The 23,113-nt window shown below is 39.9% G+C and overlaps 2 protein-coding genes across 6 annotated transcripts in view; both read right to left on the reverse strand.

Annotated features, from left to right (window-relative positions):
• Window positions 1–160: 160 nt before the first annotated feature.
• On the reverse strand, window positions 161–6,528 carry LOC136676827 (Krueppel-like factor 9). Its single transcript, XM_066654075.1, has 2 exons — window positions 5,944–6,528; window positions 161–3,794 (listed from the first exon to the last, which is right to left on the reverse strand). The coding sequence occupies exons 1-2, from the start codon at window positions 6,200–6,202 to the stop codon at window positions 3,514–3,516; spliced, it is 540 nt and encodes a 179-aa protein (XP_066510172.1). The 5' UTR covers window positions 6,203–6,528; the 3' UTR covers window positions 161–3,513.
• An 8,947-nt stretch (window positions 6,529–15,475) lies between these two features.
• LOC136676308 (transient receptor potential cation channel subfamily M member 3-like) overlaps window positions 15,476–23,113 on the reverse strand; it is a 245,408-nt gene continuing 237,770 nt past the window's right edge. For all 5 annotated transcript variants that reach the window (XM_066653207.1, XM_066653205.1, XM_066653204.1 and 2 more), the window contains 3 exons: window positions 20,324–20,517; window positions 19,925–20,057; window positions 15,476–18,406 (listed from right to left, as the gene is read on the reverse strand). In XM_066653207.1, the coding sequence (XP_066509304.1) occupies window positions 16,897–18,406; window positions 19,925–20,057; window positions 20,324–20,517 (1,837 nt within the window). In that variant the 3' untranslated portion in view covers window positions 15,476–16,896. The remainder of the gene's footprint in view (window positions 18,407–19,924; window positions 20,058–20,323; window positions 20,518–23,113) is intronic.

The raw sequence follows: 23,113 nt of genomic DNA on the forward strand, positions 1-23,113 counted from the left end.
CTTCTGATATTATTTCTCTCTATTATTAATAACAATTTTGTTAAAAAGGAAGGCAAAAGAGAACATGCTCCTATAGCATTTTATATTTTAATTCAGCCTGATTTGAACATTCTCAATGACCACGGAAATGTGTTACACTGTGTATGTTGAAAATAATAGGTTGAAATTAATGTCTAGCTATTGAATGATTTTCCTATGTACGTATGTGATTGTTCTCAACTTGTCACCCCTTAGTCACCCCTGGTCAGATGACACATCTCCTACAGAACAAAACCAAATTACATTTTTCTTTGCTTATTTATTTGCATATGCCCACATGGAAAAAATGAAAAAGGATAAAAACAGTGGGTGTCAAACGTTTACACGTGGCTGTAGCAATTGTGCAAGTACAGTATCACAATCCCTCAGTGGTTTGCTCATTTTGTTCTACATTCATTAAAAGGCTGCCATTCATCGTACAATGGCAGTATTTATGACATCATGTTTTATTTACATTAGAAATCAACATGAAAGACAACAACCTGAATACGGATTATTTTAGAAAGGACCTCTGAAAAGACGTGATTTTACTTTTAGGTGTGCACACATTATCAAGAGGGCACCAGGTCCAACAATAGATACTATCTCATGATCACTGGATATCAGGTGGGCACAAGATACAACCCAATTTCCAAAATTGTTGGGAAATTTTGTAAAACATTATAAAATATTCTTTTGTGATATGTTTATTCCCTTGAGCAATTATTGAACTCAGTAAATCCCAGTATTTCCCAGTAATCCCACAGCAGTTTGCTAAAAGCTGTAGCCCTAAACTGAGAGTTCTCCAGATTCCCTGCATGTTTTCCCAAAATGATACACTCTAGATGGTGGTCCTTTGCAATCTTGCATTGACTTTTTGAAAGTTCCCTCATGAAGTGGGCCACAACTCGTCGTTGATTGCGAACACTGAGATTTTGCTAATGCTCCTGCTATAACATTTATATTCACTTGCTTTTAGTGGAATGTTTGTAAATGGTGTAACTTCAATATTCTATAAACTTTATGCTCTTTATTTTGCCCCTGTCCCTACTTGTTTTTAATGTGTTGCAGGAATCATTTCAAATTTTATTTGGCCACTGAATATTTGTCAGTTAAATAAATGTTCAAGAGAATGAACAATTCACATACATTCATTTTTATTGCATTTTACAAAATGTCATTTTTGGAACTGGAAGCTTCAGGGACTTCTAAGAAATGTGATTCTGCATCTCATGTGTGTTGCCCTCTGGTCTCTGGCCCTTGCTCGGAAAACTTCTTGTGGCACATTTAATTTTGAGATTGTTCTATGAAAACCCTGATTATGATATTTATATGCTGGTGGCTGCTTCTGTTTCAAACACAGATCAATCACAGCATTGATTTATATTTCAAGTAAACCAAAGTGGGTTACTGAGCTGCAGACTAACAATACATTCATCATTAAAAAAGTAGGGAAAAAAAAAATACAAAACATGCATCACTTTAAAAAAAGAATTAGCTCAAAATGAATAAACCAAGCATACACTACATGGCCAAAAGTGTTTGGACATATACTTGTCCAAAGTTTCTTCTAAAATACAGGGTATTAATACTGACTTTGTCCATCTTTCCTACAATAACAGCCTCTGCTCTTCTGGGAAGGCTTTTTGATAGATGTTGGAACGTTTCTGTGAGGATCTGATGGCATTCAGTCTTTTATTTGATGATTAGTTCTGATTCACAAAAGGTACTCCAACTCATCCCAAAGGCATTCATGCTCATTGCAGTTCCACCACCCAATTGCCATTTGCCACATATTATATCCAGGGACAAGAAAAAAAAAAATATATATATATATATATATATATATATTCAAAGAAGAAACAATGGTAGTGACCATTTTAAGGATCAACAGTGATATGAACTAGTTGCTGTAACGTCGGCTTCATCGCATGAAGCTCAGCTAATGCATTGAAACCTGTACCACAATCACTACATCACTGGAATAGCAAATTTGCCGTTGTCCTTTAGGTAGTCTCTATTAAATGATAAGCTGTTTTATGCTAAAGAGAGCATGCATGCTCCATTATCAGTCATATTTCTATAAAGAAACCATCCAAGGTCCCTGATTCTCTTAAAATAGGAATTTCACTGATTTTTCCACAAAATCTACAGTATTTGAGCATAGTTCAATATTTAAGATGTAAACAGGAAGTTCAGAGTGGTTTAGCATGAAACCTACCAAGGGTGCCAACACAAATATTTTAAGCCACGTTCTTCACTATCCAAAGCCACAAATAAATATTTGTCTTTCCTGAGCTTTTGTATGTTATGTGTATAACGATACAAATTGTGGCAAAGTACCCTTTGAGGACTGTTTTGCCCTATGACGCCTTATATGCACCTCTACAATAAAACCTTTTTCATAAAACTATTGTAAAAATATATCTTATGCATAAGATAGTGTGTTCCTACTATTTTCACGATAACACAATTTGTGTGAGCTTTTAAAACGCATTAAAGTTTGCTTCAAATCCTCACCACTGTGAAAAATTCTGACTTAAAAATTTACATATCACTCTGAAAGAAGAATAATGATTGCATTATAAAATACTGAAGTCAGTGGAATTCACCTACAAAGTAACATTCAAATAACATACAATTCCATCCAGTTTTCAACGTGTTTAAAAAAAAAAAGGTATGATTACGATATTTTAGTTAAAATTATTACAGCACAAAAACATATATAACTCACAAAATATATGACCTCCCGTAGGCTCCCACTTTGCCTATGTTTATGCTCTATGATAGTTGAAATCCCATAATTGGGTATGAAATGCATCTTGATGAATGAATATGAAATGTATTTACTTATTTGTTAATGATTATTTAGTTATTAGCTTCAGTATGATCCATGCAGACATTTATGGGAGGTCATTGTACTAATAATGTAAAGATAAAACATGGTGAAAAATTAAAGAGTTGCCACTGCTGGGCTCAGCACGGGCTACAATTGAATGATTATGGCTGACATTCAAGTAACTATTTGGACATACATTTGCTGTCCATGTAGGTTTTCATTTGTGCAGGGAATTTTGTAGTTTGTTTAAGTGATGAAATGAAGTTGAGATGACTAGCTGAAACTAGCACTAGTCACCGTGTATGAGCACTTTTCGTAGACCCTGTGATATACCTGTCATACACACTTGGCAGTCAGCGAGAGGGAAGATTTGTTTGGATCAGACATCCAACAGTGACTGGTAGATAAAACAGCATAGGGCGATGACTCGGATCACACAGCAAGTGTGATTATATGTAGATCATGCAGTGAGGGAGGTGGTTGTAGATCAGACAGCACGGGATGTTGTTTGTAATTCATGATAGTGTGAGTGAAGTCCATGAAGGTAATTATATGTGCAAAATAGTTTGTTTCTGGTGCAGTAAAATCGGACCAGTTGTTATACACAACCGTATGATGCAGACAACTGGCATTTAGTGAGGGTGATGAGTGATGGATCAGATGTTGTTGGTGAAGTCTGTGTCTCCAGAAGCGGAAGAAGAGGTAGAGGTGGAGGAGTGGCGTCTCCGTGTCCGGACGTTTTGGAGCATGGCTGGGTGGAAGCCCTCATGGCGCCGAGCATGTTTGTTCAGATGATCGCTCCTCATGAAACACTTACTGCAGAGTGGACAGGAGAAGCGCTTTTCCCCGGTGTGTGTCCGAAAGTGTCGGGTCAACTCGTCTGAGCGCGAAAACTTCTTAGCACAGTTAGGCCAGGTGCACTGGAACGGTCGCTCACCTGAAACCACATTGAAGCACAGAGAAATCAAATGTAAGAGACAAATATATGTGGCCCTTGTTGACAAACTTCAGTCATAGGTGTTGGTTGCATTATTTTTGCATTTCAGGATCCTATAATCCGAAATTAAACTCCATTAACCTTTCATTCAGGTCAGTATTCTAGCGTCATGTTCTTTTTTGGCTATTTCCTTTTCTCAGTATAGGGCTTTTCATTGGCTCCACATCCTTTCAGAATCATAGATTCCAGTGGAAGAATGAAAATTAACCTCTCTGCGTTTGTTCACATCTGAAGTGAGAGTTGAGCTAGACGTTCTCCTCACTATTACAGGGTGCAGAATTCAGGAGGGATCTTTGCAGATCCCTGCAAAGTGGGCTACCCAGTGAATTCAGACATTTTAAGTGAGATTCCAAACCACATAAAATGAAAACGCTCCGTTTGAAGGGAACTCCAAACGATGTAGGGAGTAGTGAACAAGGGTTTATCACCTCACAGGCAGTTGACAGTTAAGTTCATTCAGTTTATTCATCAGTCATTGCGTTTCATTGTAAACATCACACTGTTGAATGTCAAATAAATTACATTTATTACCATATTATAAACTGAATATGATTCACGGCTGCACTTATGTAGTTTTGTTATTAATTAATTTTTAAAAAATTAAGCGGTCAATGTTTGCTGTCAATGTAGTCTCAGCCACAGACACTCCACCCACAAGCAGATGGAGAGTCTGATACTTTCAGTGTGTTAAACTGGCCTCACTGTCAGGATTTTGCCTGTTGCATTCTGATTGGCTATATGTACCTCCGCGTATGCACATTTCTGTGTATTATTGTGTACTGGCTCTGTTACTGGTCCGAAGTGAATCAAAGATTGCCTCCTACCTGTCAATCAAAAATAGCAGACTTGTGATTGGTCCTTTTTGCGTGTCAGTCAAATTAGTTTTCCTGTAGTAGTAGTAGGCAGTTCTTGGCCATGAGAACTGGCAAAAGGTACCATAATCTGTCCGTGCATGACTACTGTCAATGTGATGCGCTGTCTTTAATATGATGATGTTTCAGGTCATAATCAATGAAGAAATTCTGAAAGTCAAACTCCCTTATTCTATATCACGTGATTGGTGTGTAGGGAATATTAGGGCACTTCTTAGGGGTCCTGTGGAATGGAATGCAGTTTAAGTCTGCTGAAACCCCAAGAATGTATTTGTGTTGTTTAGAAGAACAACTTCTGATCAAGAATAATTCTGGGTGAATTAATCATTCTTGATGTCTGTGATCTTGAGTATTGGACTGTAACCTAGGTAGTGGAATATGATAAAAAGCAAGAACAAGAGAACATAACAACACAAAAGAACGTTGAAGGACAGTTTGACATTGGACACCAGAACTAAATGAAGAAGCCATAAAATAGTGCACTACATAGTGAATAGGACACAGTTTCAGACACACTTGATTATATTACATCTAATCTCGGATCTTAATTTCATCTTACTTAATGATTGCTTTAACTGGAAATTACACTTGCACCACACCCAGTACCACGTCAACGCTAGGAAGGATATCCAGATAACAGAGGTACGAAAATGGTTAGAAAAAGACCTGTGAGATAAGAGGTTGGTCTTGTGTAAATCTACACGATTATGTGTAGCGAAAGTGTAGCGCATAAAGTGACCTTAAACGGTTATATACACAAGCACGTGCTTTGTGTTTACAGACGGAGAAGGGCGGGGCTGGCACAGAGTGTACAGAAGCGTGACGAGGTCGCACTAACTAGAAGCGTGTCGCAGTAAACTACGGTTTTCAGAACTACAGGACGTTACGAAGGACCACAAACCTTCGTTTGTGACGTTCCGGGCATTCTTGTACGTTAAAGTATTATGACGTCAGAACTCTGTTTCACTTCTCTTCGGCGTGAAAGCACGAGCACGTGGTGCTGTTGTTGTTGCTTTTGCCCAGCCCCGCCACCCTTCTGGTGACGACACATTGCGCCTCCCCTCTCTCACGCTCTCCGTTCACAGTTACACCCCCTCCCCCACCTTCACCCCCTTTCTCAGCAATAGCACCAGTTCCTGTAACACGTGCCCTCAAAGACAAACAGGACACTTTCCGAACTGAGTGACCCCGCCCTTCCCCCAACTCCCTCTTCTTACCTGTATGCACGCGTAGGTGTGTTTTCAGGTGCGATGACTTGCCGTACGCCTTCCCGCAGCCCGCGTGCGGGCACCTGTGCCTTTTTTCAGCGGGAGCGCGCGCCTGGCTCCTGCGCACGCGCCTCGTCTCCGTGGTCGCGCCGCAGCCGCGGCCGCTGAGCTCGAGCAGGATCCCCGCCACCACCAGCAGCGCGCGGCTCTCCTCGCTCTGGTTAACCACGCCCCCTGCAACGGACAACGAGCACCCAGCGTCCGTCATAATCACAAGCGCGCTTTCTTTGTTCTTCGTTCCAAAAACGTTTCAAGCGGCGTTACGAAACGTTCAGAACAAATAGCCTTCCTTTGTTTTGCCTTGTTCACTTTGTTTGTCAGAAGGAGTCCCCCCCCCCCCCCCCCAAACAAAAACCCAAAACGTGGGACCGGTTGAAGTCGTGGTCTTAGGCCGTGTTCCGTAGCAGTCTATCTCCACAATAACGGGAAGTCTCGCGTTCAAATTGTTTTTTTTTATTCTAGTTATTGTGTAGAAACTCTGGGCTCCCGTCGTCGCTACTGCCGCCTCCGAAACTGCGTCAACTTTCCGTGCTCCGCCGCTCCTCTCGTGAAAGCAGAATCAGTTTCGCGGAATCCCGGGGAGTCATCAGTGTCACACGCTCTGATTGGTCGCCTTCGTCGCTTCCAGGAATCACCATGGTAACGAGAGACTGACAGTGTCGTGGGCTAATCGCGTTCGCCTCGAGGAGGCGTGGCCACTACACTACATGTGTTCCACTGCTGGAAACAGCCGAGGGGCTGCGTCTTAGTCCACTACTGCTGTGCCCTCATTCACTTAACCTAACTGCCATCACTGTCGTAGGCCAAAGGTAGGGCACCAGATCGAAACACATGGTTTGTTTATGTTATGAATTACTGTAGATTTAATGAAGTTAACATATTGGGAAAACATAAAGCAGAACATTATTTATAGGTTCTGAATATACATGAACAAGTCAGACACACACTTTGTTAAATAAAACAAAACTACTTTTATATTCCAAATGTTACTTTCTAGATATTTCAGGTAATAACTCCTCAACAAACAAGTCATGAGAAAATGAAACAACCCTTGATTAAATATAGGTAAATATAAAAAGAAACATTTTCTTTGGGCACAAATTTGCCTACTAGCATGTGTCTTTTTGTTTAATAATAGACCAATAGATTATTCCCCATTGACCATGAAACTATGATGCATCAGGTATGCATTTATAACCACATAACCAATATGAATAACTTCGTTTATATATTAACCCTTCAATAAAGAAGCAATCTTGACTACTCAGTGGTGTGCCCCTTTAAGATAGCGATGGATTTAAGGGCAAGTGAACGAGGGTGCATTGGAAAGTACAATGAAATAGAATATAACTGCCACCTTTCACCAGTGATTAATATCCCTACCGACGCATGTTGGGTACATGGACAAGTAAAATATGTGTGGAAAAAGGGGGGAAGAGGTAAACGATGTGTATTATTTAAAAGAAAAAAAAATGCAAACATTTTCACTGGAGAAACCTACCTTTTCAGAAATGGGCTAATACTGCTACACGTAGTGTACGTCAAATTGAAGAAAAAATAAACATCTAAATCTACATAAATAAATAAATAAATAAATAAATAAAAAAAAACAACTCAAATTCTTCTGAAGCTACCCATCACCGGCATTTATGAGTTATTAGCAACATTAGCATGTTTTTGACTGTTTCATCACAAGTTCACATTAAACAGGAGTGTTAAATGGCCCATGACAGGGAAAACCCTATGTTCCAAATGTTCTTTTTTAACATAAAATATTATTGCTCATGAAGTATTTTAACAATAGCCAATAAGAACAGAACAGTGTTCACAAAACCCAATCAATTTATAAAAAATGTCCCCATAAATTTTCAGGGGATAAAAAAAAAAACAAATACAAACAATCAAAAAACAATGGACAATAAAGTCAGTAGTTTTCTAACATAAACATGTGCTTATTTAGTTGAGAAATGCTAGTTTTTTGCTGGTGTGTGTGTGTGTGTGTTTACTTAACTTTACTTTTAATCATTCTTGTGCAGATATAGCGGTACGATACAGGGGTAAATTTCCCAAAAAGGTACCTCATACAATATATAGGTCACACTTTCTCCCAGGGGGCCCTACCTGTATCTCCACAGTTCAACAGTTTTTTTAAGACACACTCACAAATGTTGATGTTAAAATGATGTGCATTTTACTACATTAACATGTCAGAGAGTAGCCCTCAGGAAATATATAACTGACAAAAATACAAGAAAAATGTAGGGTATGGACCCTTTAACACCGTTTCAGACGTTTGCCTTCAACTTCCGCATGGAAGGAGAAACTAGGAGAGGCGGGGCTGGGAGGAGGAAACCGACAAATCAGAGCGAGGCTTAGGCGGGCCTAGCCAATGGTAACGAGTGTAGCGTGACCTGGCCCAATCAGAGCGTCTGTAATACGACTCTTTTCGGAGTAATCAGCGGACACGAGTTCAGTTCAGACTGGAACAGGATTCTAGGAAAGAAATTATTTACATCGAAGAAAGGAACATACAGTCCACTCCTCGCACGAGGCTTTTCAGATATTTACTCAGATAATGTTGTGAAACACAATGATATTAATAGCACTAATAACAACAATAATGTTTTAGCCTAATTACCTTAAACACTATTTTAAAAATGTCAGATAGCAGTTAATATTATGCTCTCAAATTGCTAGCAAGAAGGCCTTCTTATTCAAAGTTTCCATTCCACTTTACATGGTGTAATCCTTACATTTTATTCAGGCTAACAAAAAGGATATAAAGGTCTTGAAGTTTGCTTACTATTCAAATATCCATCCCACCATAAATAGTGTAGTTTCTGCTCAAACGATAAATAGGAAGCCTATGTAAACTTGTACATTGGAATGCAACGGTCCACCTTAAATGGAGTATTCCTTTCTTTTTCAGCTTAAATGGTGATGCCCTTCCAGTCATACTCACAAAAATGTTAGTAAAGTTAATTTTAGTTTTTGTTAATTCATTTATTCCCTGTAAGCACTTGATCCTGTTCAGGGATATGTTGGGTCCAGAGCCCACCGAAATTATTGGGTGCAAGGCAGGAAAATACCCAGGAAACAGGAGCACCTGGAGGAAACCCACACAGAAACAGGAAACACCCCAAACTCCTCACAAACTGTGACCCGAGGCAGGATTTGAACCCGCAACCCCAGAATCCACAATGGGACACCCTACAACTTTGTGGTCCTTGTGTTCACTTTTGGGCTGCTGGATTGTGCATGCTCCCTTTAGGACTGGGCAACAGGCTACAGGATGTAACTGCTACTCATTTAAGGTGGAACAGAGAATTAGAATTAGAAGCTGGCAAAAAGGAAGAAAAAAGTATCAAACTTGCATTTTAATGGTTGTAGACAATGATTCTCTGTGTCAGTGCTGCGTGACTGACATACACAACAAATTTTTGAGGCAAAAGAGTCTTTGAGATTGAAGTTTACACTGAAAGAGAGCGAGTAAGGTACTGAATCGCAAACAGCTCTCTCTCTCCCTCACACACACACACACATATATATATAGTTTTATTGTTTGCTATAGATTTTGGATTATATGAAATGAAATTTAAGAATAGAGTGAAGCATGTTTATTTTAATGTTGAGTGTGTAAATGGACACAATCTTTAATTCTAATAGTGTAACTAGCAGTTTGTTAACCATTTGCTTATACACTGGGACGAATATATTTAATAATACAGAATATTCATAGTTTTTCAGGTTAATTTGAAAACAAAACATTGGCTCTGTGGAGGTTAGCGTAAGTGCTAACAATGTAAGTGCTAATTTTCAGACTTTGACACAAGTTGGATATCTGGATCCATCTGCTTATCATCATTTTCTGCTTATGTTTAAATTTGCCTTGTTGTGCATTTTCTGTTTTCTCAGGGCAACACACACACTCACACATTCACTCACACCAATGGACACTTTTGAGTCGCCAATCCACCTACCAACATGTGTTTTTGGACTGTGGGAGGAAACCGGAGCACCCGGAGGAAACCCACACAGACACAGGGAGAACACACGACACTCCTCACAGACAGTCACCCGGAGGAAACCCATGCAGACACAGGGAGAACACACCACACTCCTCAGACAGTCACCCGGAGGAAACCCACGCAGACACAGGGAGAACACACCACACTCCTCACAGACAGTCACCCGGAGGAAACCCACGCAGACACAGGGAGAACACACCACACTCCTCACAGACAGTCACCCGGAGGAAACCCACGCAGACACAGGGAGAACACACCACACTCCTCACAGACAGTCACCCGGAGGAAACCCACGCAGACACAGGGAGAACACACCACACTCCTCACAGACAGTCACCCGGAGGAAACCCACGCAGACACAGGGAGAACACACCACACTCCTCACAGACAGTCACCCGGAGGAAACCCACGCAGACACAGGGAGAACACACCACACTCCTCACAGACAGTCACCCGGAGGAAACCCACGCAGACACAGAGAGAACACACCACACTCCTCACAGACAGTCACTCGGAGGAAACCCACACAGACAGAGGGAGAACACACCACACTCCTCACAGACAGTCACCCGGAGGAAACCCACGCAGACACAGGGAGAACACACCACACTCCTCACAGACAGTCACCTGGAGCGGGAATCAAATCCACAACCTCCTGGTCCCTGGAGCTGTGTGACTGCGACACTACCTGCTGCACCACCGTGCCACCCACAGTTTGTTTAATTGCGCAAACTGTTTGTTTAAAATATTTTTTCTTCAATTTCAGATGGAATATTATGCAGTTATTCCAAGTAACTTAAATAATTTATTTTCAATAAATTAGTATGCTTCATGAAGTTCACTGCACCAAAGCATTCTCGATTGGACTTTTTGTGGCAATTTCTATTTGAGCTTGAGTTTAATTTTCAATCAGTGAACTGTACTGTTATTTAACTGTGGCTTTAGCCTCCTATAGTCGTATCTGCTGTATTCTGTTAAAATTTAATATTAACAGTAATTCCTAGTTCTCAGCAGTGAACTACAGGCTAATGTGTTGTAAACATTTAACAAGAAAGATTAGAATTTTTCTTTTTTTTTCAGCTGTGTCTCCGAGGCAGGGAGTGTGGGTGTGTTCTGGACAGTCATTATTAAGACAGAGCGGGAACAAACTGTTTTTGTGGAACAGAATGTTCGCCTTCAGTGAAATGAGGTGTGATCTGAAGCGATGTTTTAATTCGCACCAGTATTCCAGAAAGCCCCACCTCATCTGCACTGTGATTGGATAGTATTCTGCATCCCTCCCTGTGATTGGCTAGCTCTTCATAGTGAAACTCTATTGGCCAATCGGAAGCAACTTTTGAAACTACTAACAGTCCTGACACAGGAGGATTTAAAAAATAAAACGGTGTAATAAGTTATAAGTTTTTTATTAATTTTTCGGCTTTTTTTGTATTATTTCTTTAACTTCCATAATATATAAATCATTAGCCTTATAAAATAAAAGTAAACGTATTTACATTATTTTAATGTTAATATTCGTCATATTTAATTTAGCTTAAGATCATTTAAGATAAATTAATAATTACATTTATTTTTCAATGAACTATTTTACCAAAATATATTTAGATGTATTCTTATGGACAAAAAATGCCTTCTAAAATAAATATATTTAAATAAGAGAAGTATATCAATTGGATATCATTAAAATAAAAAACACTAAATGCACATTTAAAAGGGAGGAAAAGACCATTAAAAAAAAAAAACTTTTTTTGTAACCGCTTATCTAGTACATATAATCCAGAGCGTACCACTGGGCACAAGGCAAAAACATACACTTGACAGGGCTCCAGGACATCACAGGGCATCACACACACACACACACACTGCGTAACACTGGTACAACAAGTAGTGTCAATATCATATAGTACCAGGGTACAGAGTTTGGTGTGTTTTTCTCATGTCTGTGTGGGTTTCCTCTGGGTACTCCATTGCTTCACACAGTCCAAAAACACATACTGGAATCTGAATCGGCTATTCAGTACTGTCCATAAGTGTGTTTGTGTGAGTATGTGATGCCCTGTGATTAAAAATAAATAAACTAATAAATACTTATTTACGACAGAGTAAAATGTTTACTGTCTTAAAAACAACAAATGTGTAATGAAGGTCGTATCCTGTATGAAAAACAATAAAATTAAATTAAGAAAAAAAACCCACATCCACTTCACTTAAATATTCATTTATTTAATAATACATGCCAAACATCCTATTCACATTGAGGAATATTAAAGAATACATATTTGTATTTGCATCCAAATACTCGACTGGCTGTGGCGAGGGAGGACAAGATAGGCATCGCCCCTCGCCCTCTGTTCTCTCTCTTTCCCACAATTCATTTCACATCCTGTGGAAGAACGACATGCATTTATTTTATTTTATTTCTCTTTTTATCTTAGAACACTAAAATCAACTATGACCCCTTCGGATAAAACTACAATATTATTGCAGAAAAAACATGTGCTCAGACTCATTAGCATACAAGTGCTCACAAAAGAAAAGAAAAAAAAAAAGAAAAGGAAAAGGTTGTAGGGGAGCACCCAAATGGTATGGAATTAAGAGTGAAAGTGTAATTCACAAACCTGTATGCTACAGTTTAGGAAAAATATTAAGAAAATACTGTACATGAAGCTTTTTTGGCACAATGCTAGGGAGGTCCTTCTGCCCCCCATCTCATTTCAGCAGATGCACAGGAACCTTCCCCTTGACTCTTTATGTGAAACTCAAAGATGTTTTACAGCAATGTCTGAAGTATGTTTGCAGAAACCCAAGGCCTGGAATAGTCCAAGGCTACAGTAACAGCAAAAAATTCATCTGTGGTACACCCTAAAAATATGCTTTAAGGGTTCTGTATATAACCATAAATGCTAAAAATAAATGTGTTGTTTCAAAGTATTTTTGGGAAAGGCCAGGGTTTCATGATAGCTGGAAAACTGTCTGACTTCTAATGACAGTGGAACCATTTTCGATTGAAGTTATCAACCTGGCAAAGAATCTTCCACTCACATCAATGGTCCTCTAAGTGTTGATGTTTCCATATTCAACCTAAAGAATCCATAAAGTATTTTTAATGACTTGTATCAATAGAGGAAAATAATTTAAATTGAGTTTTTAATTTAAGAAAAGAAGGGTTTAACAAGGCTTTATTAAAGGGCCATTAATGTAGTCATTAATTTAGTGTTCAGTGGTATATACAGAACTATTCTCTTTACTATGGAAGCAAATTTTTAGGGTGTGCTCTGGCCTTGCTGAGACATTTTCCCCAAAAAAAAAAAAAACAATAGATGAAGGCTTTTATGACTTGACTTTAAGGTTCTATTGCTGGATAAACAGTAATTTGAAGACCACCCAGGGAGCATACAGTCAGCATTGAATAATGGGGTCTGAGGACTAAGCCTTTGATGCTGGAACCAGTCCAACAAAGAACCTAGTTTAAGGGATGCCTTTAGGAAAACACAATAGGATAGATATATATATATCTAAAATCTTGACATATAATAACAACCATGTCATAATATCAAGTGTCATTAACATATACCATTACGTTATTAACCAATAACATATTGTAGCGTGTTCAGAGAGCTTGTTTTGGGGAATGCTAATTTCAGGTTGTGTTTTCTTGGTGATTAGTTGGACTGATTCATGTTTTTGTGGCCTTTTCACAGCAGGTTTTCCTCTTTTTAAAACAAACAAACAAAACCACAAAAAAAATCTAAATTTTAAAAAATTTTGTCTAAAAAAACAAACAAACAAAAAACACTAAATGAATTAGGAGGGCTGCCATTGATGTTGTCATGGTATAAATATAATATCATGCCACAGCAGCACTCTAGCTTTATATTTTATTTTTGCATTAGTGTTTTTTTTTATCTCATGTGAGCAAATAAATATTTGTACTATTTTTAGTGGGAAACCGTGATCAGAGAAAAATCAATATGGTAGAAGACTTGTGTGTATTTATACCCAGTTCCAAAATGTTTGGAAAGTATGTGAAATGCAAATTAAAAGAATATGTAATTATATGTAAATCTACTTAGACATGACACCTGTGACAAAAAAGTTGTGACAAGGACAAATTGAAATTGAATTGAATTGAAACTTGAATTTCCCCTGGGGATCAATAAAGTATCTATCTATCTATCTATCTATCTATCTATCTATCTATCTAAATTCAGACCAAACACTTTTGTCCAAAAGCACCTTAAACAGGTGATTTATGTATGCTTTGGTATAAAAACTGCTTCCTGTTGAATGGCCTAAAAGTGATGAGTTGAATGAAGATCAGTCAAAACTCACCACTTTGTCACTTCGGCAGTGAATATTCCAACAATTTAAGTGCATTACATAGTTGCAGGGTGCTAAGGTATTTAAACATCTGCATCAATTCCATCAAATTTTCAGGGAACCCTGAAAATCTTTGTGTAAAAGGTCAAGGGGAAAATGCCTTAAATGTCAAGTACAGTTGTGCACCTGAAGCCTTGGTTAATGGAAGAATCACAAATTTAGCTTTCAGCAATGGATCATAATCCTCTTCCCCAAATGATTATTTAATATTAATGAAATAGTGATGAAAAATGGTGGTAAGCATTCTTCTGTTAAATTTATTGCAATGTGTTGCAGAAATCAAATTTAGAAAAATATGGTTCATAAAGTAAAATAACAAAGTTGCTTTTTTTGTAATTAAACAGAATTTATTGATTTTTTTGTTTTTTAGCATTTCACACAGTGTCCTATCTTTTCTGGAATTGAGGTTTCTACACAAATATATCCATACTTTAAAGCTTTTTTTTGCTTTTGCCTCAGCTTTGTTTGTTTTATGAAGAGGGCGTAGCTTCGTCTGAAACAAAAGTTAATAAGTCATATAACTTTATTAAAACCAAATAAAAACCACAGTGATCTAAATATATTAATATATTTCCCAACTGCTTTTTTCAGATCTCCCAGGATGACTTCTTAATCCCTGCAAATATAGAGGCTTTATGTTTATAATTCAATATTAAAATCTCTTTGCACTATTGCACATGAATAAGGCAAAAGAAGTAATGAAGGTGGAGGCGGAACATGACAACAAAAACAAGTCCCTAAGAACCACCATAAAGTCTTTACTTCTGACTATCCAAATTCACAATCCTTTCGTGTTTGTATTGCTTCAGCATTTTTAGTTAGAGTGCTACTAGCCTATTACAATTTTCAGGGTATCACCAAATCCACCCTTGAAAGGAAGAGCATCATGAATATGAAAATGATGATCCTCTTTAAAAGAAAGCGTATTCAGGGCCTTATTTTTTTCATATCTGTCTAAATGAACCAAAATAATTGTAGAAACATCTAAAAAAAAATTCTTAAAAAAAATAGCAAAACGGCTTTGTTTACATGTTATAACAATGTATATATATATATGATTAAACATGAAAAAAAAGTGCAGGGGGATTTAAATATATGAATGGTGCTGTTTTAGTCTACTTACATTTAATGAAAACCACAAACAGCCAGCTCATTAAGTTCTGAACCGACCTCAACTCCAAACTCTCAGCCATCTTTAAATGGTGTGCTAGCAAGTTTTGATTAGAAATGTGCATACCTGAAATCAAATCCTGTTCTAAAGTGCATAAAAACCACCCCTGTCCACTCCTGTCCCGGCTTCTTGCATAGCAAGTCTACATAAATAAACTTGTCTGTGAAGAAAAAACACAAAAGAGAAGAAAAATAATCAGTCTTTTTTTTGTAGCAAAACAAGCTGCTGAAATGTGATCAATTGATTCTCTTTTGTTTTTTTTTTGGCTGAGAACATGCTGTCGTCAAGTGGTCACTTCCATAAATGACAAAGTAAGTAAGATCACAACATGATTAGCAATGGCCTAAATAAGACTGCAGAATCAAACAGAAGGCCAAGTCAGATTCAGGATCATGACCATGGACTGGTTCAGACATGTGCCCAAGAGAAACACTGAAGAAATGGAATATCAAGTCTTATAAACAAAGGCTGGAATAGCACTGGTTTCACCCTATAAGGGCCTAAAAGCAAGTGTTTCAAGGGTTAAGTGTATTGTATATACTCAAGATAAAATCTTTGCTTTAATCTACATTCAACATCTGAGAAAATATATGTGCATTTGCAGGTGAGTGTATGTGTGTGCCTTAAATGATCGAGAGCAAACGAATCCAAGATGTGATATTTTTTATATATACAACAAACATCTCACATCTGTCTCACTCTTAAAAACATTTCCCTTTATGATTTTGCTTGATTTGGATTAAAAAATCATGACTCCTACATATGTCAGTGTGACTGAAACATGGCTAGTAAAAAAAATAATAATAAAAATAAAATAAAATAAAATCAAACGAGTGTGACATACCCATGGTGGATTAAAATCGATTAAAGTAGAGAGAGAGAGAAAGAGAGAGAGGAGTTCATCCTGTTTGAAACATGGCTTGCTAACCTAGAAAGTCATGGGAATACCCTCTTTCTCCACAGGTAATGCTTTGCAAGTCCTCTCAACACATGTCATTATGAATACATACTTCCCTATTCTATTTCAACCTGGACCAGAAAGAATGAACATTACAGTTCAAAGTAGCTGGGAACTAGTTGTTAAGCCAAACGGCAATGATCTATTTGAAGGAGATCCCAATTTGTACTACTGTGTCATAGTGCGCTAATTTGCTAACCATGACCATTACAATGTAGAGCACAAAATTCACCCAAAAACAGTGCTAACTGTTTGATGGATGGGGCCCTTGGACATCAAACAAATTAGAGCCGCTTCCACCATCCTACACATACTACAGAAGATCTACGACGTCGGTAGCCCCTATCCTTTAGCCTCTGCCATCATCACGTGTAGTTGTGCCTGCCATCAAAGCTCTGAAATGCAGATGGCTTAGCCAGCTTCCTCAAGGACAGTGTGTCCGTCTTGCCCTCAGGCCTGGCCCCAGATTTGCTCCTCTGGAATGGGTTCCTGGCTGCTCCTCTACCCTTGTCCATACGCTCGCTGATGGAGAAACTCTTCCGGGCGTAGACATTTGAATGGGAGTCCTCCGAAGAAGAGCAGCTGTTGGCTCGCTCCAGTCTGGAGATTGGAGAGCAAAAGGGGCCAAGAGCCAAGCCCAGGCCCAAATCCACTCCCACACTGCTCCCTCCCCCTGTGCTGGGGCATGGTTTGCTAGTATCGGCCGAACCCTCAGCAGGCTCCTCAGGGTCGGACTCGGCATGGCTCAGCTCAGCATCTCGCTCTGGGTGCGAGGCACCTAGGTCCTGGGGCTTCTCGAAGGTGAAAGATCCCCCAGGAGAATCTGATCTCTCCGGTGCTGGGTATGGAGTAGAGACACAGCGAGTGTCAATGCAGTCTGTGATGCTGGTGTACTCGGCAGCCTTTACCTGCACCCCGATTCCTCCATAGTAACTGCGTGGTGTAAACATCATGCTGTGGGACTTCACCAACAGTGGCTCATCTAGAAACAGGGGCCCTGCGGCAGACAAGAAGCGGCTGCTCTTGGAACGTTCCAGGATGCCTGCAGAGGGTGGAGGGGATGGATCAATGTCCCATGGGGGCAAGGTGTCTGGCAGCAGATGTGCAGAGCACAAAGACAAGTCAGCGGCGGCACTGTCCTCAAACAAGACTGTGCCATCCGTCTGTCTTTCACTTGCCCCTGCCCTCATGCTGTAGTCCCGCCCCCCAGACATCACCACCTCCATGATCTCGGAATGAAGCGAGGAATCCCGTGCGAGTGGAGGAACCCTCCTAATTGGCTCCAGGAAGCTTTCTGTGGGCTGTGCCTCCTCTGATGCTGACACATAGATGTCTATGCAGGATGAAGGCCGGTGCTGTTGTTGCACTGATAGCGTATTCAAAGGAGCAGGTTTGCAATCTTTTGGGGCGGCTCCTGATGCTACGGACTGTGAGCTATTAGCTCGGTGCAGGCTCAAAGAGCGCTCCTTGAAGAAGCCCTCTGCACGGTCCGGCCCGCACCTGTCCCTGAATGAGTGTCCCACATAGAATGAGTGGCTCCTTGCTCTTGGAGCCAGTGCTGTGGGTGAGGTTGGTGAAATAGACTCCTCCCCACCTTGCTCCAGAGACTCTTGGAGCCGATAGGCATTTCCTTCCTGGCTGTTGAAGCTGCTCTGCCGGAGGATATAGTTGGTGTCAGTGCAGTCTGAAGATGTCCTGGAGCGGACCTTGTTCGTCTCGCCCCGGTCCATGCCTGTGACCCTCTCAAGTGTAGCTGCCATTCGGCCAATCAGCTCCTCCATCTGGGCCAGCCTGATGTCCACAGTTTGCAGGGAGGCCTTCATGAAGTGCTCCCGCTCGTTTACCTCCTCTAGACGCATGGCCATGTTCTCCACCCTGACAATGAAAATAAATTAAATGGAAATTTATAAAAGCCTGAAACTGCAGAAAAAAATATTTAAAACTGTAAAGAGGAGTGTAACTTTAGACTGGCTGTTTCCTTAAATAATAGGTATACAGATAAGCTTGAAAATCTATATTGTAACATTTAATGGTAATTCTACGTTCAAATATTCTCTGACTTTGTAATTTTATGTTTACTGTTGTGTTATATTGAAAATTACCATTTTCATATTATTCAACAAAAATAACCTAAAAATTTAGCAGTTTAATAATGTCAGATGAGAAGAACTTGTCACTACATACATTGAGTTCCAAGGAAAGTTCAAGGAAAAAGCACTGCAAAAGCATGTCAATTTGTTCTGTTCTTTGGTGATAATGTTGTATCCAAAAGTGTGTGTGAATTTTGGTTAAGAGGATTTAAAAATGAGTGAGTGATTGTGAACTTAATATTAAGTAGAATATTGTAAGTAAATTTTTAAATAAAATGACAATTGTCAGTTTTAATGCCATGCAGCAGTTACCATAAAATGATAATCGACAGGAGGGAGAATGTTTGAATTTTGTATTACAGCTGTGCAATATGCTATAAATGTACTTGTAAACAAAAATGTGCACCATGGTTTTAATAAGCTGGTAAGTATCAGTTTTTGCATGGTAAAACTCTGTTAAATGTTCAGGCTCTGTATCTTTTCACTTCTGAAATGGGGGCCTGCTCTGAGCAGGACTCGAACCCAGGTCAGTAGCATAAAAGAAAATTAACTGGTGAGTTATCCCCCAGTAATGGCGGTTGGCCCTTGTGCAAGACAGTTTGGTCTCAGAACAGGTTACATTTACAAAAAATCCAGATAAACAGTGAGATTCAAACCCAGGACGTCAACACGTGAGACAATGCACCACTACTGAGAGAAAATAAACGGGTTAAAAATAAAACAAAAAACAAGACAGTAAGACACCACACTAAGCATGTGAAATGGTGGGAAAAGGAAGACAAAAACGCCACGGGAAGGATGGCAACACCGATAAACTGGGGAGAGCTAAACTCAACTTCCCAAAATAAAACTAGGTGACTAAGTGCTTGATGAACGTTTCTTATAAATAGAACTTTCCCCTTTTTTATCTGTTGAGGAATAAAGGGTCTTGAGACAAAGAACAGAGAAGAGAGAGAGAGAGAGAGAGAGAGAGAGAGAGAGAGAGAGAGAGAGAGAGAGAGAGAGAAGGGCTGTGTATCCACATGCACCCCTCATAGAGAAAGAAAGAAGGTGTAGCCAACAGGCTCTCAGTCCTCAGATACCAAATTACAGACAGAGAGCTTAGCTCAGAGTTTAGCAAAGACGGAGTGACTGGATCTCGGGGGTTTATATAGCACTCACGAGTCGTGGTCTCCCCCTGGTGGCCGGAAGAGACCTCACCCCTGCCTCAACCCTACCCACTTCATCTGTTATTAATAGGTAAAATAATAATTAAATATTGTTATACTAATATGCATTATGTAAGTTTTGTAGATCTGTATACCTTTCAGATGTCACTCGGATCCTTTCATCATTGGAAGAATTAAACCGATCATCTTTCTCTCGAAAGTATTCTTCAATACATTGCTCCTCAAAATCATGGAGTTTTTTCAGTTCATCTTCAGTAATAAAGAGCTCTGTTGGATGACAACATGATGAAAATGATTTAATTTCCTGATCTTATATTTATCCATTTCTTTTGAGTTACCCACTATCTTATCTTGTTTTTGTGCAAATTCTGGATTGACAGAGCAACCGCAGACTGTATGGTTTAGTTTTTCCTGTGCTCTGTGTCCTTGAATAACTCTTGACTAAACTCTTACAAATATTGATAATTAGCCAACAAATTGATTTAGTTGATGGTGTAGATTGGAATAAAGATGTTATGTCACTGGACACTCACTCAGTCCAAAGTCCCGTTCATCATCGTCGTGCTTCCTCCAGCGACAGCACAGGTGCTTCAGGACCATGGTCATATGACTGAAGATGATGAGGGGAGGAGGAAGAACAGGGCGCTCATGGAAGGTCATGATCAGTTGGTACCGCTGAAACTTCCAGACCTGGTTGGAGATGGACTTCACCTCGAAAAATGTGTTGCTGTCAAACAGAGGTTACAGTGTCACTTAGATCAATTCAAGAGTGACACTATGTACCTGTTTTACCTGTACTTGCCTCCCACCGTGGTGCCAGATTTGTCTCTAGGGAGTAATTTATAGGCATAATATGAGTAAAACATTTTTTGATTATATATCATGAAGGTGGAGATAATTTTGGAAAACTCCCAATTTGAGGGGAAGCAGATAGTTAATGCAACATTTAGAAAACAGTATAAAATTGCAGCCATACAGCTGTGGCAATTGCCTTCAAATCATCATTACAATGGAAAGAAAAAATTGCTTGACAATTGTTAATCAGATGATGAAGATAATCTAAAGGCTTTTTTTTTTTGTGATATACCTGACTTATTTCTCAGGCTAAAAGAAAAAGTGTCCATTTTGTGCTGATAAAATTTCATTGTTTACTTCACAGCTTTCCTTGACAGTCAAGGTAAAAGGTACTCAAATGTTTACTTGTATTTATAAATATACAGTGGTGTGAAAAAGTATGGAGAGAGATTAGTCTCAAAATACTTTACAAATGCATAAATGTTAATCCACAAATTAAACACAATAAAGTCATAAATATGTTTCATTGTTCACAAATGAATACATCCCAATCTGTGTCTCACAGTCTGCAATTTGTACAAATACAGTCACATTCATAAATATACATTTTTGGTTTTCATAGATATAATCACAATTTTATCATCATCATCATCTTCTTTTCCGCTTTTCCATTTCAGGGTCGCGGTGGCAACAGGGCGAGCAAAGAAGCCCAGACGTCTCTGTCCCTCGCAACATCCACCAATTCCTCCTGGAGATCCCAAGGCGTTCCCAGGCCCAGCCAGGAGATATAATCCCTCCAGCGTGTCCTGGGTCTACCCCGGGGCCTCCTTCCAGTTGGACGTGCCTGGTATACCTCCAGTGGGAGGCGTCCAGGAGGCATCCTTATCAGATGTCCAAACCACCTCAACTGACTTCTCTCAACGCGAAGGAGCAGCAACTCTACTCCGAGCTCCTCTCTAGTCACTGAGCTCCTCACCCGATCACGGAGAGTACGCCCAGCAAACCATCGGAGAAAGCTCATTTCGGCCGCTTGTATCCGCGATCTTGTTCTTTCGGTCATTACCCAGAGCTCATGACCATAGGTGAGAGTGGGGTTGAGATTGACCGGTAAATTGAGAGCTTTGCTTTATGGCTCAGCTCTCTCTTCACCACAACGGTGCGGTACAGTGACCGCATTACTGCAGACGCTGCACCTATCCTAAGGTCAATCTCACTATCCCTCTTCCCATCACTTGTGAACAAGAACCCGAGATACTTGAACTCCTTCACTTGGGGCAGGTTCTCACCCCTTACCTGAAGGGAGCATGCCATCTGTTTCCGGGAGATAACCATGGCCTCAGACTTGGAGGTGCTGATCCGCATACCGACCGCTTCACACTCGGCTGCAAACTGCTCAAGTGAATGCTGGAGGTCTCCGTGCGAAGAAGCCAGAAGAACAACAAAAGCAGAGATGCCACTTCCTGAGCTCCTCAACGGAAGCCCTCCTGCCCCAGGCTACGCCGCGCCACCTTGTCCATGAATATCAGGAACAGGAGTGGAGATAAGGCACAGCCCTGATGGAGTCCAATGCCCATACTGAACAAGCTTGACTTACTACCAAGGATGCGAACACAACTCAAACTCTGAGAGTACAAGGACCGTACAGCTCGCTGGAGCGACCCTGGCACCCCATACTCCCGGAGCACCTTCCACAGAATCTCTCGGGGAACACGGTCATATGCCTTCTCCAAATCCACAAAGCATGTGTAGAGTGGAATAGCAAATTCCCACGCCCCCTCAATCATCTGTGAAAAAGTAAAGAGTTGGTCCATAGTTCCACGGCCTGGAAGAAATCCGCATTGTTCCTCAAAAATCCTAGATTCGACTATCGGACGGATTCTCCTTTCCAGCACCTTGGCATAGACTTTCCCCGGGAGGCTGAGAAGTGTAATGCCACGATAACTGGCACACTTTCTCCGGTCCCCTTTTTTGAAAATAGGAACCACCTCCCTGGTTTGCCAATCCAAAGGCACAATCACAATTTTATGCGAAAATAAATACATTTGTTTAAATTTACATTGCAAATATTTGTAAAGTCGAAGTCTCGAATTTAAAATGTATTTGTAAATTGTAGAATCTGCGTTTGTGGATCAAGTCACTCATGTGTTTTCCGTGATGTGCATTTGTTCATTTCCTCTCGCGGGTTTTTGGATTTTGAGATTTTCTTTTCGCATTTCACCCGATCCATATACAAATGCAGCCTGATCCACAAATATGGAGAGCAGGTGAACAAGCCACCGCTAGGAGGCACTGTTGTTTTAGGACGTGGGGGCCAACTTAAATGGAGACGCATTTGCGCAACATTTAATGTGGAATTTCTAACAAAATGCCACCCAAACCACTGAATTCAGCTTAATATCACAGATAGTTAGGAGTGGATGATCACCGTGGAACACTTTTGAAGGTGCCCTAAATTTAACGATGCTAAAGTCCAGCGGAACTTCCCTAATTTTGCTGCAGACAAGTTGTCAAATAAATTACGTTAAAAA

This window comes from Hoplias malabaricus, chromosome X2 (assembly GCF_029633855.1).
Source record: "Hoplias malabaricus isolate fHopMal1 chromosome X2, fHopMal1.hap1, whole genome shotgun sequence".
Taxonomy (NCBI): Eukaryota; Metazoa; Chordata; class Actinopteri; order Characiformes; family Erythrinidae; genus Hoplias; species Hoplias malabaricus.

What these genes read in the sequence shown, in the direction of transcription:
- LOC136676827 (XM_066654075.1), bottom strand. Translation starts at nt 6,202, where the DNA reads ATGACGGACGCTGGGTGCTCGTTGTCCGTTGCAGGGGGCGTGGTTAAC. An exon ending in ACACCTACGCGTGCATACAG is followed by an intron (nt 3,795 to 5,943) that starts GTAAGAAGAGGG and finishes ATGTGGTTTCAG; the next exon opens with GTGAGCGACCGTTCCAGTGC.